General features: G+C 48.9%; 1 protein-coding gene across 1 annotated transcript in view; it reads left to right on the top strand.

Annotated features, from left to right (window-relative positions):
• Nucleotides 1–13,676, top strand: part of LOC122199364 (short transient receptor potential channel 2) — a 36,186-nt gene that overhangs the window by 18,879 nt on the left and 3,631 nt on the right. Inside the window, exons 14-22 of the mRNA XM_042904355.1 lie at nt 1,253–1,465; nt 2,417–2,581; nt 3,602–3,776; nt 6,553–6,753; nt 6,838–7,000; nt 8,013–8,105; nt 12,230–12,422; nt 12,963–13,090; nt 13,213–13,291. Of these exons, the coding sequence (XP_042760289.1) occupies nt 1,253–1,465; nt 2,417–2,581; nt 3,602–3,776; nt 6,553–6,753; nt 6,838–7,000; nt 8,013–8,105; nt 12,230–12,422; nt 12,963–13,090; nt 13,213–13,291 (1,410 nt within the window). The remainder of the gene's footprint in view (nt 1–1,252; nt 1,466–2,416; nt 2,582–3,601; nt 3,777–6,552; nt 6,754–6,837; nt 7,001–8,012; nt 8,106–12,229; nt 12,423–12,962; nt 13,091–13,212; nt 13,292–13,676) is intronic.

Consider the following 13,676-nt stretch of genomic DNA (forward strand, 5'->3'; position numbering starts at 1 on the left):
GTGATCGGCAAGAGTGAGGTGGACAAGCCACTCCTAGGATGCTCAGCTTCATTGGAGTGCCTCTGTGGAGGGTGCTCCATGGTTTCCAAAACCCAGAAAAGAGAGGTCAGGAAGCTACAGCTGTTGTGTTCCATGCAGACTCCTTCAAAGAAGCAAAATTTATCCTGGCTGCACAGCCAGGAGGTTTAATAACAAGTGAGGAGGAGGAGTAGGGAGGATATTTGCAGTAGGGGGTGCAATCCAAGCAAGGCTGTTGGGTAGGACAAGTACACATGGTGATGAGTACAAGGGGCTGCTCGGGACAGAGAAGGAGTGAAGGGGAGCGGGGGAGGCCTGGAAGCGGGGACTGGTCAGGAGCCTTAAATACCACCAGCCCTGTCCTGTCCCTCACTCATCCACCAGCACCCCCTCTGTGCCAGGCACACTTGGTCCCCAGGCTCGAGATTACCATTAGGTGGGGAAACAGAGTTCTGAGGCAGGATGTGGCCCATGCCAGGTGCACTGGGGAAACAGCATACTGTTTCACCAGAGTTATGAAGGGATCAGAGCCCCCACCTCACAGGTAGCAGGAAAGAGTGGTTCCTCTGAAGGACTTTCCCTCCGTGCTCACAGTGGCCCACTGAGGGAGGCAGCACCGATTGTCATCCTCACCCTCCAAACCAGGGAGCTAAGGCCTGCAAGGAGAAGCACCTGGCCCAATGTAACACCACCTGAGGGACAGTGCTGGGTGCAGGTCTAGCCTCCCCAAATTCTTGCCTGCATTCTCTCTGGGATTGGGGCCCTGAGTAAAAGCGAGAATAGATTGGGTAAAGTGGAGCGAGAACTGCCTTACTCATGTCTGCTTCTAACATTGCTGGCACGGATTCTCATGTAAGGTAGGTGCTCAAAAAACTCAATGAAATGAACACAAGAAAGGCATAAAGAGGATGAGAAGTGGAACAGGAAACAGGGACCAGGAAAGGAGGTACAAAGGACGGGCAAAGGTGGTAGAGGGGTTTGGGTTGCAGTGACTTAGTGATGAGGTTGATGGAGCACCAGAGAAGCAAAGTTGACACAAGAGGCCCCTAATTATAACAAGGAGGAGAGCTGAGGTGGCAGAGAAGGAACGGAGGACTCAGGTGACATCATATGTGGGGAGGTGATGGCCTGAGGCAGCACAGAGGTAGCCAGGCCCACTGTTGGGAGGGTGGAGCTGACTTACCAGAGCTGTGTCTGCAGGGCGGTGGGCATACACAGATCTGCTTCCCTGCAGCCTGAGTACATTGCCCTGGAGTCGCTGAGCCAGGACTATGGCTTTGAATTGCTGGGCATGTGCCGGAACCAGAGTGAGGTCACCGCAGTACTCAATGACCTGGGCCAAGACAACGAGACTGAACCCGAGGCTGAGGGCCTGGGCCAGGCCTTTGAGGAAGGCATCCCCAACCTGGCGAGGCTGAGACTGGCCGTCAACTACAACCAGAAGCGGGTCAGCTGGGCCCTACCTACCTCCCCCACCCCTGCCCTAATCCCTGCCTTGCCATGGCTAGGTATTCCCCAGTCCAGCCTAAGTAAGTCCTCCCCCTGCCCTCTGAGACCTGATCCTGAGCACCCTTCTAGCTAGGCCCTGGTCCTGTGGGCCTCCCCAACCCCCTTCTTACCTTCAGTCTAAGCCCCTAACCTCTCCCCAGGCCTTGGAAGTCCCATTACCCACCAGGACTCTACCTTCAGACCAGACATCTGGGTTTTATTCAGCTCTGCCTCTGGCCTGTTGAGTTAGTTTGGTCCAGTCTTCTTCTGTTGTTAAACTTCGGTATCTCTATGTATTCAACAAGAGTAGACTAGATCTCTCAGGGCTTAGATACCAAGTGATTCCATTATTCCTTACCTTATTAGATGCCTGCCCCCATAAGCTGAAGACATGCTCCCTTTCTAGCCTCTCCCACCCCTTACTCCTCCATCTCACCCATCTTCAGATATCCTATCTCACCAGTAGCTTAACCAAAAACTTTCCTTCATAATGGCTCCCCTGGCCCTGCCTCCCAAAACATCAAATCCTACTCTCCCTGTTCCTCCCCTCCTCAAGACTGGTGCCCCACATCTCTAAGAAGGCAGAAAACCCTGTGGGTTCTGGGACTCTGGTACTTAGTTCCACCCACCACTACCTGGCTTAGACTCAAGAAAGAAAGAGGAATCCAGAGAGTCCAGAAAAATCTTTTGAGTTAAGCTTCTCCCTCACAGACTAGGAAACCAAGGCCTAAGGGTGGGGTCTGCCCAAGGTCACATGGCAAATGAGTTGCCTCTCTTCTGAGCTGGCTGGACTGAGAAGAAATGTGGTTCGTCTCTGGGGCAGGGAAGGCAGTACTGTGCACACAATTGGCTCCCCCTCCCTTCCCTGCCTGGTAACCACCCACGCTGCTCACGCGCCATCTCTGCTTAGTTTGTAGCACACCCCATCTGCCAGCAAGTCCTGTCCTCCATCTGGTGTGGGAACCTGGCTGGCTGGCGTGGAAGCACCACCATCTGGAAGCTCTTTGTCGCCTTCCTCATCTTCCTCACCATGCCCTTCCTCTGCCTCGGCTACTGGCTGGCACCCAAGTCCCGGGTACTAAGAAAAAAGTTAATGATAACTGTCACTTATTGAGCACTTTGCTAATGTTCCCATGTAGTCACTTGAAATGGCCCTGGAAAGTAGGTATTACACTTTCATTTTATAGAGCAGGCATGGGGAACAGAAGTGCTCTTTTTGTCCAGGGGACGCAGTAAATAGCCCAGTCCCTATTTAAACTGAGGTCTCTCTGCCTCCAAAGCCTGAATCTTATGTACGACCCAAAATCTCCTAAAGAGACCCCCGCCCCAACCTACAAATTCTTTGAGAGCCTGTATGGACCTAGCTATCTTTATTCCTTCATTTCAACAAGCATTTCCTTGAAACCCTGCTGTGAGCTGGGCGTTATGCATGATCCGGGGGATATAATGTTAACCAGGTGAGAAACAGGGAGAGTGGTGTCCCAGGGAGCAGAAGCAGCTTGTCTGCAGGCCCAGGGGAGGGAGAACATAAAGTATCAGTGAGACGGAAAGAATTTCTGCTTGCTGAAGCATACGTACAAATAGTGAGTGATGGGGAGCAGGCAGGGGCCAGATCTAGCAGTGCTTTATAAGCAGTGATAGAAGCCATTGTAGGATTTTAATGGAGTGAGTGATCCCTTTAGTTATGTGCTTTAGAAAGTTCTCTCTACTAGAGGCATGAGGATGGGTTGGGGAGAGGGTAGGAGTTAGGGAGATGGCCGTTGTCTGAGATGGGGACACAGGAGGAGGAAGAGAAGGAACCAGTTTAGGATGGAAGATGATGAATTTATTTTTTAATTTGGTTGAGACTGAAGAGCCTGTGGGACCTCCAAGGATAAGTTGTTTTACTCTGTGATCCTCAATTCCTTAGCTGAAACACATGGGAATAGTACTACTCACCTCATACAGCTGTGAAGGAAATAGATGTGAAATAGAGCACATTCTCAATAAATGTCTGAATAAGTGTGCGAGTCAAAGGAGGGGTCTGGAAGCTCTCCAAGGAAGGGGTGGTGTGACAGGCCTCTGAGAGCCATGCTTTCCTCCCTCTCCCTGCAAGCTGGGCCGTCTGCTGAAGATCCCAGTGCTGAAGTTCTTGCTGCACTCCGCCTCCTATCTGTGGTTCCTCATCTTCCTGCTGGGTGAGTCCCTGGCCATGGAGACACAGCTGAGCACCTTCCGCGGCCGCAGCCAGAGCGTCTGGGAGACTTCCCTACACATGGTTTGGGTCATAGGTACGTGTGTGGGGCCCTTTATTTGTAGTGGTCCCCCTTGTGGGCTCCCTCACTGTTCTTCAAAGTAAGTACTCCAGTAGAGGCGGGGGTGGGGAGGACCCTCTGCCTGTAGATGCCCGCAAACATAGAACCAAACCCCTCTAGGCTCCAGCACTCCAAGGGACCTTTTCTATTCACTCCTAGTTAGAGGATCTAGCCCTGTGATAAGACTCCCTGAGCAGGGGCCCCATTCTTACCCCACTCCAGAGGTTCCTATCCTTTCACAAATAAGACACTGGTCCATAGCTTCAGGTGGGAAATGACCCTGGCGTAATGGTAACCTGCCAGGACACCAGGCAGTCTATCCCGAAAGTCATGGAACAGAAAGGCTCACAGACCAAACTGAGATGCTTCAATAATACAGTTTACCAAATCCATAAATGGTGGTGCTGTTATGAGAACCAGAGTTGAAGTTTAAGCAGGGGCTGCGAGAGCCAGAAGTTGCCTCGCCCCAACACTTGGTCTATAGGAGAGACATGGGGGCAAGTATGTCTGGCCACAGCTGAAGCTTGCTAATCATCCTGATGAGCAGCTAGGAATTTCCTTCGCAATTCTTTTTTTTTTTTTTTAATGTTTACTTATTTTATTATTTATTTTTTTAATGTTTATTTATTTTTGAGAGACAGAGAGGGAGAGAGCGCCAGTGGGGGAAGGGCAGAGAGAGAGAGGGAGACAGAGAATCGGAAGCAGACTCCAGGCTCTGAGCTGTCAGCACAGACCCCGACGCAGGGCTCAAATTCACGAACCGTAAGATCATGACCTGATCCGAAGTCTAATGCTTAACTGACTGAGCCACCCAGGTGCCCCGATTTATTTATTTTTGAGAGAGAGCACTCAAGCAGCGAAGGGGCAGAGAGAGAGGGAGACACAGAATCTGAAGCAGGATCCAGGCTCTGAGCTGTCAGCACAGAACCCAACATGGGGCTTGAACTCACAAGCCATGAGATCATGACCTGAACTGAAGTCTAAAGCTTAACCAACTGAGCCACCCAGGCACCCCAAGCAATTCTTGTGCAAAAGACACATAGGGCCAGAAAGGGTATCAACAGTGGGTAGCTGACTTAAGAGATGATGAATCCTGAGGGCTTCAGCTGCCTCATGTATATTCAGTATATTATGAATACTTAATCCCTTTCTATGTATTCACACACAAATGCTCCACTCGTTTTATTTGTTCAACATGTCACCCAAATAACTAACTTATCTATGCTCAACATGTAAGTTTCATGTATTCCATTGGTTTTCTTCTACAGCAGAAATCAAGTGTTCTTGAACAATTCAGCAAAGGCAATTACAAGAACCCCCCAGAGCTCTATCTAGCCTCTGGCTGGGCAGCTCAGCGGGTTGGGCCATAGGCCCCCTTCCTCAGCTGCCCTCCCCTCAGCCCTAGCTTGGTCAGCAAACTCCTAATAAATGCTTGTTGTTCACTATGAGTGAAGCCCTGATAATGCACGGATAAATTAAATATGGTTCCATCCATCCATCCATGCAACAACATATAGGACTGAACATCCATCCCAGGTTCACAAGATAGTCTGCTGCTGTCAGAATTGATTCAGTTCCTGACCACACCATGTTCCCACTTGTCCCAGGCCTATGCTCATTCTCTTTCTCCAGTCCTGTCCCCTTCCCACATTACCCCATCACCTGGCTGGCTCCCCTTCTTCCTTCAAATCTCAGCTTAAATGTCACTTTCTTTGAGAAGCTTTCCCTGGCCCCCAAATCAGGGTGAGGGTCGCTTCCTAAATACTCCCAAAACAACCTGTTTCCCTGCTCCTCAATCTTTGCATTCACCATACTGAATTGTAACCACTTGGCTACTTGCCCATCTCCCTCACTAGAATCCTGGAAGGCCGGGGACCATATTTGTGCCAGGGTCCCACTGGCATATGGTGGTAGTTTAATAAATGTTAGTTTAATAGTGACTACTTGGCCTTGTTCTGGGGGCTGGGGACAAGGAGATGAATCAGACATGGTCCCTGCCCTTAAGGAGTTCAGAGTTTAGGGGCGGTGAGGGGAGACAGACCCAGGAAGAGATACCCCATAGGGCCCCGTGGTTGATGGCATCACAGAGATCTGAATGGAGCTGTGAAAGCAGAGTTCAGGGAGCAACTCACCACACCTGCTCAGGGAAGGTTTTGCAGACAAGGCAGTATTTGACCTGGGCCATATAGGCGAGCCTGGCTTCAAATGGGTGTGGAAGGGCATTCTAGGCAGACAGAAAAAGCACACACGTGTATCCAGGGAATGCAGAAGGGTACAATGCGGCAGGGTTACCTGGCTAATGGGGTCCAAGACCCAACACCCCCATCCCTAGGTCTGGCACTTTTCCCCACTGAGACATGGGCACTCAGAGCAGGCAAATAATTTGGAGCCCCTTCAAGTCAATATTCTAGAAATATCTGTCCAGCATTTATTCAGTGGAGGGCAGGGAGAAACAGATTTAAACCATTCCCTCCCAGTACCAACCTCTCCCAGGTGTTAGTTTATGCATATAAGCCAACTGGGATCATCGGTGCAGGCCCCACGGTAGAGGAGTCCACATTAGCTGGTAGTCTTTTTTATTTTCACATATCACTTTGTAGTTACGTAGATTGCATGGTTATGTTTAATCACCTTCGTCCCTGTGATGTTTTAGCTCCCCCACCCTACGGATAGGTGCCCCCACACCATAACCTAGCTCTGACCTGGAAGCAGGACAGTTCTGCCTTGTCCTGTCCCTGCCTCCTACCTTCAGGCTTTCTGTGGTTTGAGTGCAAGGAAGTGTGGATTGAGGGCCTGCGCAGTTACCTCCTGGACTGGTGGAACTTCTTGGATGTGGTCATCCTGTCCCTGTACCTGGCGGCCTTTGCGCTGCGCCTCCTTCTGGCCGGGCTTGCCCACGTACACTGCCGGGATGCCCCCAACGGGGCTGCCTGCCACTATTTCACCACGGCTGGTGAGTGCCCCCCAACTCAGTTGGGGTCCCCCAGGCCCTTCTCTCCTTTGGATGTCAGCCTCAGCCTCATTCCACCCTGCACAGAGCGAAGTGAGTGGCGCACTGAGGACCCCCAGTTCCTGGCGGAGGTGTTGTTTGCCGTCACCAGCATGCTCAGTTTCACCCGCCTGGCCTACATCCTGCCGGCCCATGAGTCCCTGGGCACTCTGCAGATTTCCATTGGCAGGATGATTGACGACATGATCCGGTGAGTACTGTCCCTGCTCAGAGCATCCTCCACTGTGATAGACTCCACTTGACCTCCTTGTAAAAGTCCTCACCTCTAGTTGGCACAGGGGTTCTTAACCTTGCTTCCTTGCAGAGGCTCCAGAAACCTCTGAGGTCCTGAAATTACAGACAAAACTAGGGATGTAGACGTAAATGCACATTTCTCTGCAGCAAGGGTCTATAACTTTCATCTGATTCTCAAAGAGGCCCATGAGCCCTGAAAAGATTAGGAACCACTGAGAGCAGGACTAGCCCTTGGATGGGAGTTCCAGCCCCAGTTCTGTTGCTCCTCATGACCCTCTCAAGGCCTCAGTTTTCCCATCTTTGTGGTAAGGGCACTGGAGTCAGGGGTCTCTTTGGATCGTTCCCACTCTGCAACAGCTCTTTGAACTCGTGGCATTATCTGGTATTCTTGGTGCTTATCACCTAATAATTGGCAGCCAAACCTGGACTCTCCCGCTAAGCAGAGCCCATAGTTAGTGCCTGCTGCCCAGGGAATCCCCTGCCTGAAGCCCTGGTTACATCTACGAACATCTTCAGCTCAGCTCAGCTTGAGGAGAATCTCCCACCCCACCCCTGAGACTCTTCTGCCCGCATGCCCCCCACCCAGCCCCTGTTGCAGGCTGACCCATTCTCACAGGTAGCTTTACCACTGCTGCTGATAAATCCTGTTCAGTAGGACTGCCTGCCTCACTCTTCCTTGAACCACCTCTTAGCATTTCAGTCCCTCCCTGGGAGACTGGCCCATCCCCAGCTTGGATCACTTCAACTAAGTATCCTTTATTCTCAAGGAAGAGCTCCTGCTTCGGCACCATTTTAAATGACTTCTCCTTTCCCACCTTTACTTTCTCTGTTCTTAATAATCACCAAATTTGAATACTTGTCAAGAGATGCTGAGTCTGGGAGGCCATCGCCTGATCCCTCTTCCCAGAACCTGACTTCTCCCAACGTAGAAACCTTCTCTGATCCTTCCCCACCCCACCCCCTGCCAGGTTCATGTTCATCCTCATGATCATCCTGACTGCCTTCCTCTGTGGCCTCAACAACATCTACGTGCCCTACCAGGAGACAGAGCGTCTGGGCAAGTACGCTGGGGTGGAGGCAGGGTGGGTAGGTGGGAGTCTGGGGCTGATCGGTCTGGAGCTTAGTGATCACCACTGCCTTCCCTCTCCTTCCTCATCTCTTCATTCATAATTAATCTCTTGTTTGAGCAATAATTCACTCTCTCATTGATTCCTCCTCATTCATTTGTTCATTAACTCATTTACTCACTCATCCACTTTTCCCCCAAACTTTGTATTTTGAAAAATGTCAATCCTATGAAAAAGTTAAAAGCACAGTGGTTGCCCATATACCCTTCACCTAGCTTCATCAGTTGTTAATGTTTTACCACACTTTGCTCTATCTATTGCTCTCCTTATTTTATTTTCCTTGAAACATTTAAAAGTACGTTGCAAACATTATGACACTTTATCCCTAAATATTTCAGGAGATTTCCTAAGAGCATAACCACAAAACGATTATCACACTAAAAAAATTTATTTCTTCTTTTCTTTTTTTTTAAATGTTTATTTAATTTTTGAGAGAGAGAGAGAGCATGCACAAGGGGCAGAGAGAGAGGGAGACAGAGAATCCAAAGCAGGCTCTAACCCATGAACCTGAGATGAAGTTGGATGCTTTTTCTTTTTTCTTTTCTTAAGTAAGCTCTATGCCCAATGTGGGACTTGAACTCATGACTCCAAGATCAAGAGTCACATGCTCTACTGACTGAGCCAGCCAGGCACTCCCACCCTCAAAAAATTTAATATCAAGGGGCACCTGGCTAGGTCAGTCAGTAGAGCATGTGTCTCTTGATCCGGGGGTTGTGAGTTCAAGCCCCACATTGAATGTAGAGCTTACTTTAAGCATTGTTTAATTAATTAATTAATATTGAACCCAAATTATTATTTTCTGTATAGTTCTTATTCAAGTTTCTCCAGTTGACCCCCCCCCCCCAAAAGTCTTTCTACCCTTTTAAAACTCTGAGAGCCAATCTGGGGTCATGTGTTTTATTTTGTTATCCTATCTCTTTAGTCTCCTTTATTTAAAAAAAATTTTTTTTAATGTTTATTTATTTTTGACAGAGAGAGAGAGAGAGAGACAGAGCATGAGCGGGGGAGGGGCAGAGAGAGAAGGAGACACAGAATCCGAAGCAGGCTCCAGGCTCTGAGCTGTCAGCACAGAGCCCAACGCGAGGCTCAAACTCACAGACGGCAAGATCATGACTTAAGCCGAAGTCGGACGCCAACCGACTGAGCCACCCAGGGGCCCCTCTCTTTAGTCTCCTTTAATCTGCAACATGCCCTCTACCTTTTCTTTGTCTTTCATAACAAATGAACTTTTTTGAAGAGTACAGATCAAAGTATACTGTAGAGTATTCTACAGTTGGGATTTATCTGACTAGTTCCTCATGATAAGATTAAAGTTAAGCAGTTTTATCGAGAACACAACGTAGTTGATGATGTGTATTTTCCACTGCATCACATCAGGAGACAGAAGATGTCAATGTAGCCCATTGGGAGGCCCAATGGTCTAGCAAACCTTTTCACTGTAAAGGTACTAAGGATGCCCTTTAGTAATATAAAGATATGCTGAGACCGTGTGACTAACCTGTTCCCTTGCCACCTTTCACTGGCTTTAGCATCCATAGATGAATCAGTTATTATAATAGTGGCTTCAAGATGGTGATCTTCTACTACTGCCATTCTTTCTATAAATATTTTTTTAATTTTTTAACATTTTATTTATTTATTTATTTATTTATTTATTTATTTATTTATTTTTGAGAGACAGAGAAAGAGACAGAGCATGAGCAGGGGAGAGGCAGAGAGAGAGAGAGATAGAGAGAGAGAGAGAGAGAGAGAGAGAGAAGCACAGAATCTAAAGCAGGCTCCGGACTCTGAGCTGTCAGTACAGAGCCCGATGCAGGACTTGAACCCATGAATGTGAGATCATGACCTGAGCCGAAGTCAGACGCTCAACTGACTGAGCCACCAAGGCGCCTCTCTTTCTACATTTATTTGCTGGCATTCTTCTCTAAAGAAGTGCTGTCTTATTTTTTAAAAATCACTATGGGATTCAAAGATTTTTTAAAATATAAGAATCCATTATAGTCATTATTTCTTTTTGATGCTCAATTCTTCCAAAACATGGCCAATAATTCTTGTGTCTGTTTATTCACTCACTCATTCATTGTCCATTCATTCATTTGCCCACTTTTTAAGTTTATTCACTTCATCATTCAGTTGTGGTGGGCTTTTTATAATTGTTGTCGGGCCCACACCCATTTACTGACACCTTTGCAGTAAGTCCTATCCCTGGCACTGGAAGCACAGATAGAGGAAATGAACCGAACCAGGCTCAGTCTCATGAAGAAGATACCCAGTGTGCACAAATAAGCTCAATTTGTGGTGATAAGTGCTGTGAGGAAGGAGGGCTTCTGTTGAGGAGACCCACAGGGGAAAGCTCCTTCCGGGGGAAACCACTAGGGGTGGCAACCATTCATTCCAGCCAGCTTGGGTAATCAGGAAAGACTTCACCAGGAAGGGATTATCTGGACTCCACCTACAAGGATTATGGACTTCAGAGAAGGTACAGGGCATCCTGGGCAGAAAGGGAACACGTACCAAAGCAGGGAGGTATGGCTGTAGAATAGCAAGATGTCTTCCATGTTTGGCATGTAGAGGGAGTTCTGAGAGAAGAGCTGGAGAGGGTAGAGGAGCCAGGTCATGGAGCCCACGAATGTCCTCCTAAGAAGCTTGGGCTGTTTCCAGCATGCCAGGGAGCTCCGGGTGGCCTTCCAAGCAATGATTCTGTTATAAATTCTTCATGAGTGCAACTACATGGTTTTATCAATGATGCTGAAGGAGCTACACTTGGGCCTGTGGATATTGGTCAAGGCTTTGTCATTGGTTCCAGTATAAATGGAGGCTTTATTCCAGTATAAATGGAGACCAATCCTCTTACTAAGAACTTTTGTTCACATCCAACCTTCAGGATATTAACTTAAAGGAACTGAGCTTAGACAGCTGAAACCATGAACTGTAGCACCAGAGGCAGCAACCATTCATTCCAGCTTGCTTCATAGGTCCTGGTGGTATCAGTCACTCCACAGTGGCACAGGCAGCCTGAGCCCTCCTGTGTTGTTCGTTCACAGATGACACCTTATTAAGTAAAAAAAAATATTTCTGCTAACAATCTCAGGTAAGTTGCATGGTAGGCATATGAACTGAGAGTGATTAGGAGCATTTAAGGTTTGACAAACCTCAAATCAGCAATTAAAAAGAACACCTAGATGGGGCAGGGGAGCGGGGAGTGCCTGGGTGGCTCAGTTGGTTGAGCCAACTCAGGTAGTGATCCCAGGGTTGTGAGATTGAGCCCAGTATTGGGCTCCATGCTGAACGTGAAGCCTGCTTAAGATTCTCTCTCTCTCTCTCTCTCTCTCTCTCTCTCTCTTTCTTTCCCCCTCCTCACCCCATTCACTCTCTCTTTCTAAAAGAAAGAAAGAAAGAAAGAAAGAAAGAAAGAAAGAAAGAAAGAAAGAAAGAAGAAAGGGAGGGAGGGAGGAAGGAAGGAAGGACACCTTGGATGCAATGTAGAGGACAGAATAACAAGAGATTGAAGCCAGAGACCAGATGCAGGGGCTGTTGCAGTAATCTAGGCCTGAACTGGCACTGAGATGGAGGGAGTAAGATGGATTCACAGATAATGTGATCAGGTCTGTGAGTGACTAACAGACAAGCACATTCTGCTGGGGGTCGAGAAGGGAGTTCAGGAAGGGCTTCCCGGAAGAGGTGGCACTGGCTTTGCTATCAGAGTGGTCCAAATCACCATCCTCTCTCACCCAGACCATGACAAGTTTCTTAACTGGTCTTCATGCCCCTACTCTGTCATAGCTGTATCCTTAGTACATTTGACTCGTAGTAACATGCTTTATAAATATTGGCTTACTGAAAGAATAAAAGTGAGAGCTCAGAAATGACAAGAGTAGGTATGGGTCATTGTGGTCCAAAGGGCTTCATAGAAGCAGATCGCCCTTAGCTGGGTCCTGGAGGGTGAGGAGGAGTGTGTCTGGCTGGGTCCCGGAGGGTGAGGAGGAGTGTGTCCGGGTGGTGCTCAGGCTCTTCTCCCACCCCTCACATCCTATCCTTTGCTTGGCCCGGCACACCAGTTTCAACGAGACATTCCAGTTTCTGTTCTGGACCATGTTTGGCATGGAGGAGCACAGCGTTGTAGACATGCCTCAGTTTCTGGTGCCTGAATTCGTGGGCCGGGCCCTCTACGGCATCTTTACCATCGTCATGGTCATTGTGCTGCTCAACATGCTCATTGCCATGATTACCAACTCCTTCCAGAAGATTGAGGTGTGTGGACTGAGGCCACCTGTGGCCAGGGAAAAGAAGGGACACAGAGATGGAGAGGAAATGGATGCAAGGAGTCCAGACACTTGGGTTCCTCCTCTGGCTCCCCTCCTGTTTTGTTTTGTGGCTTGGGGCAAGTTTTCCTTACCAGGCCTCATTTTCTTCATCTCTAAAATGAGGCTCTTTAATAATGCTATTCGTTTCTCCAGACACAAGACGCTTCATGGTGGGGAGGAAGGGTGTGTTGTGGAAATGTAGATGGGAACATGGGAAGGGAGAGGGAAGATGGATGGGGTCAGGTTTGTGGCTGGAGAACAGCCTGGGCAGGAATTGGATGTCAGAGGATGAAAGACAGTGCTGAGGAAGAAAGGAAGGGGGGAGCCAGGTGGGGGAAATGTGAGTGATAAATGGGAATGGGGAGAAGGCGGCACTTGGCACACTGCAGGAGAGACATGGAGACCAGGGGGAGGATGAGGCAGACTGCGCGGGCAGGAGGGCGAGGGGCCAAAGCAGTCCTTGCATAGCCTCTGCCTCCGGCCTCAGGATGACGCCGATGTGGAGTGGAAGTTTGCTCGCTCCAAGCTCTACCTGTCCTACTTCCGGGAAGGCCTGACGCTGCCTGTGCCCTTCAACATCCTGCCCTCCCCCAAGGCCCTCTTCTACCTTCTCAGGTAATGACCTCAGAGCTTTCGCTCCCAACCCCCCAAGCACCCAGCACCCCTAGCCCAGCTCCTGCCCAATTCCCTACACCCTGTCCCCTGATCAACCGCTGTGGGTCCTCTGACTCTCTCAGGAGAATATTCTGCTTCATCTGCTGTTGCTGTTCCTGCTGTAAAACCAAGAAGCCAGACTACCCGCCAATCCCCACTTTTGTGAGTACCTCATTTGCTTGTCTGTTGTCTTCGTCACAACAGGCCTTCAATGGTATTATCTATACCACCTGTTTGTCTGCACACCCTCGTCTGTCTTTCTGGACATGTTCTCCAGAAGGCCAGCTCCTAGGTCCTCCTCTAACACATGACTGCCTTTCCTTCTTCCTGACTCTGGCCATTTTCTAGATTTCCAACCATGGGTCACCCAGCTTAAACAGAAATCCATGCCACCTTGCTCCCAAGCCACTGACACCCTGTTCAGCTCAGGCACATTCTATAGCCTTAAGTGGCCACCGGAGCCTCTGCTGGGCCACAGAAGGATCAAGAAACCCCTACTCCCCCAATAATCCTTTTCAGTATTGTATTTTTATTACTATTTTTACAT

The sequence above is a fragment of the Panthera leo genome, chromosome D1, assembly GCF_018350215.1.
Source record: "Panthera leo isolate Ple1 chromosome D1, P.leo_Ple1_pat1.1, whole genome shotgun sequence".
In the NCBI taxonomy this organism is placed as follows: domain Eukaryota; kingdom Metazoa; phylum Chordata; class Mammalia; order Carnivora; family Felidae; genus Panthera; species Panthera leo.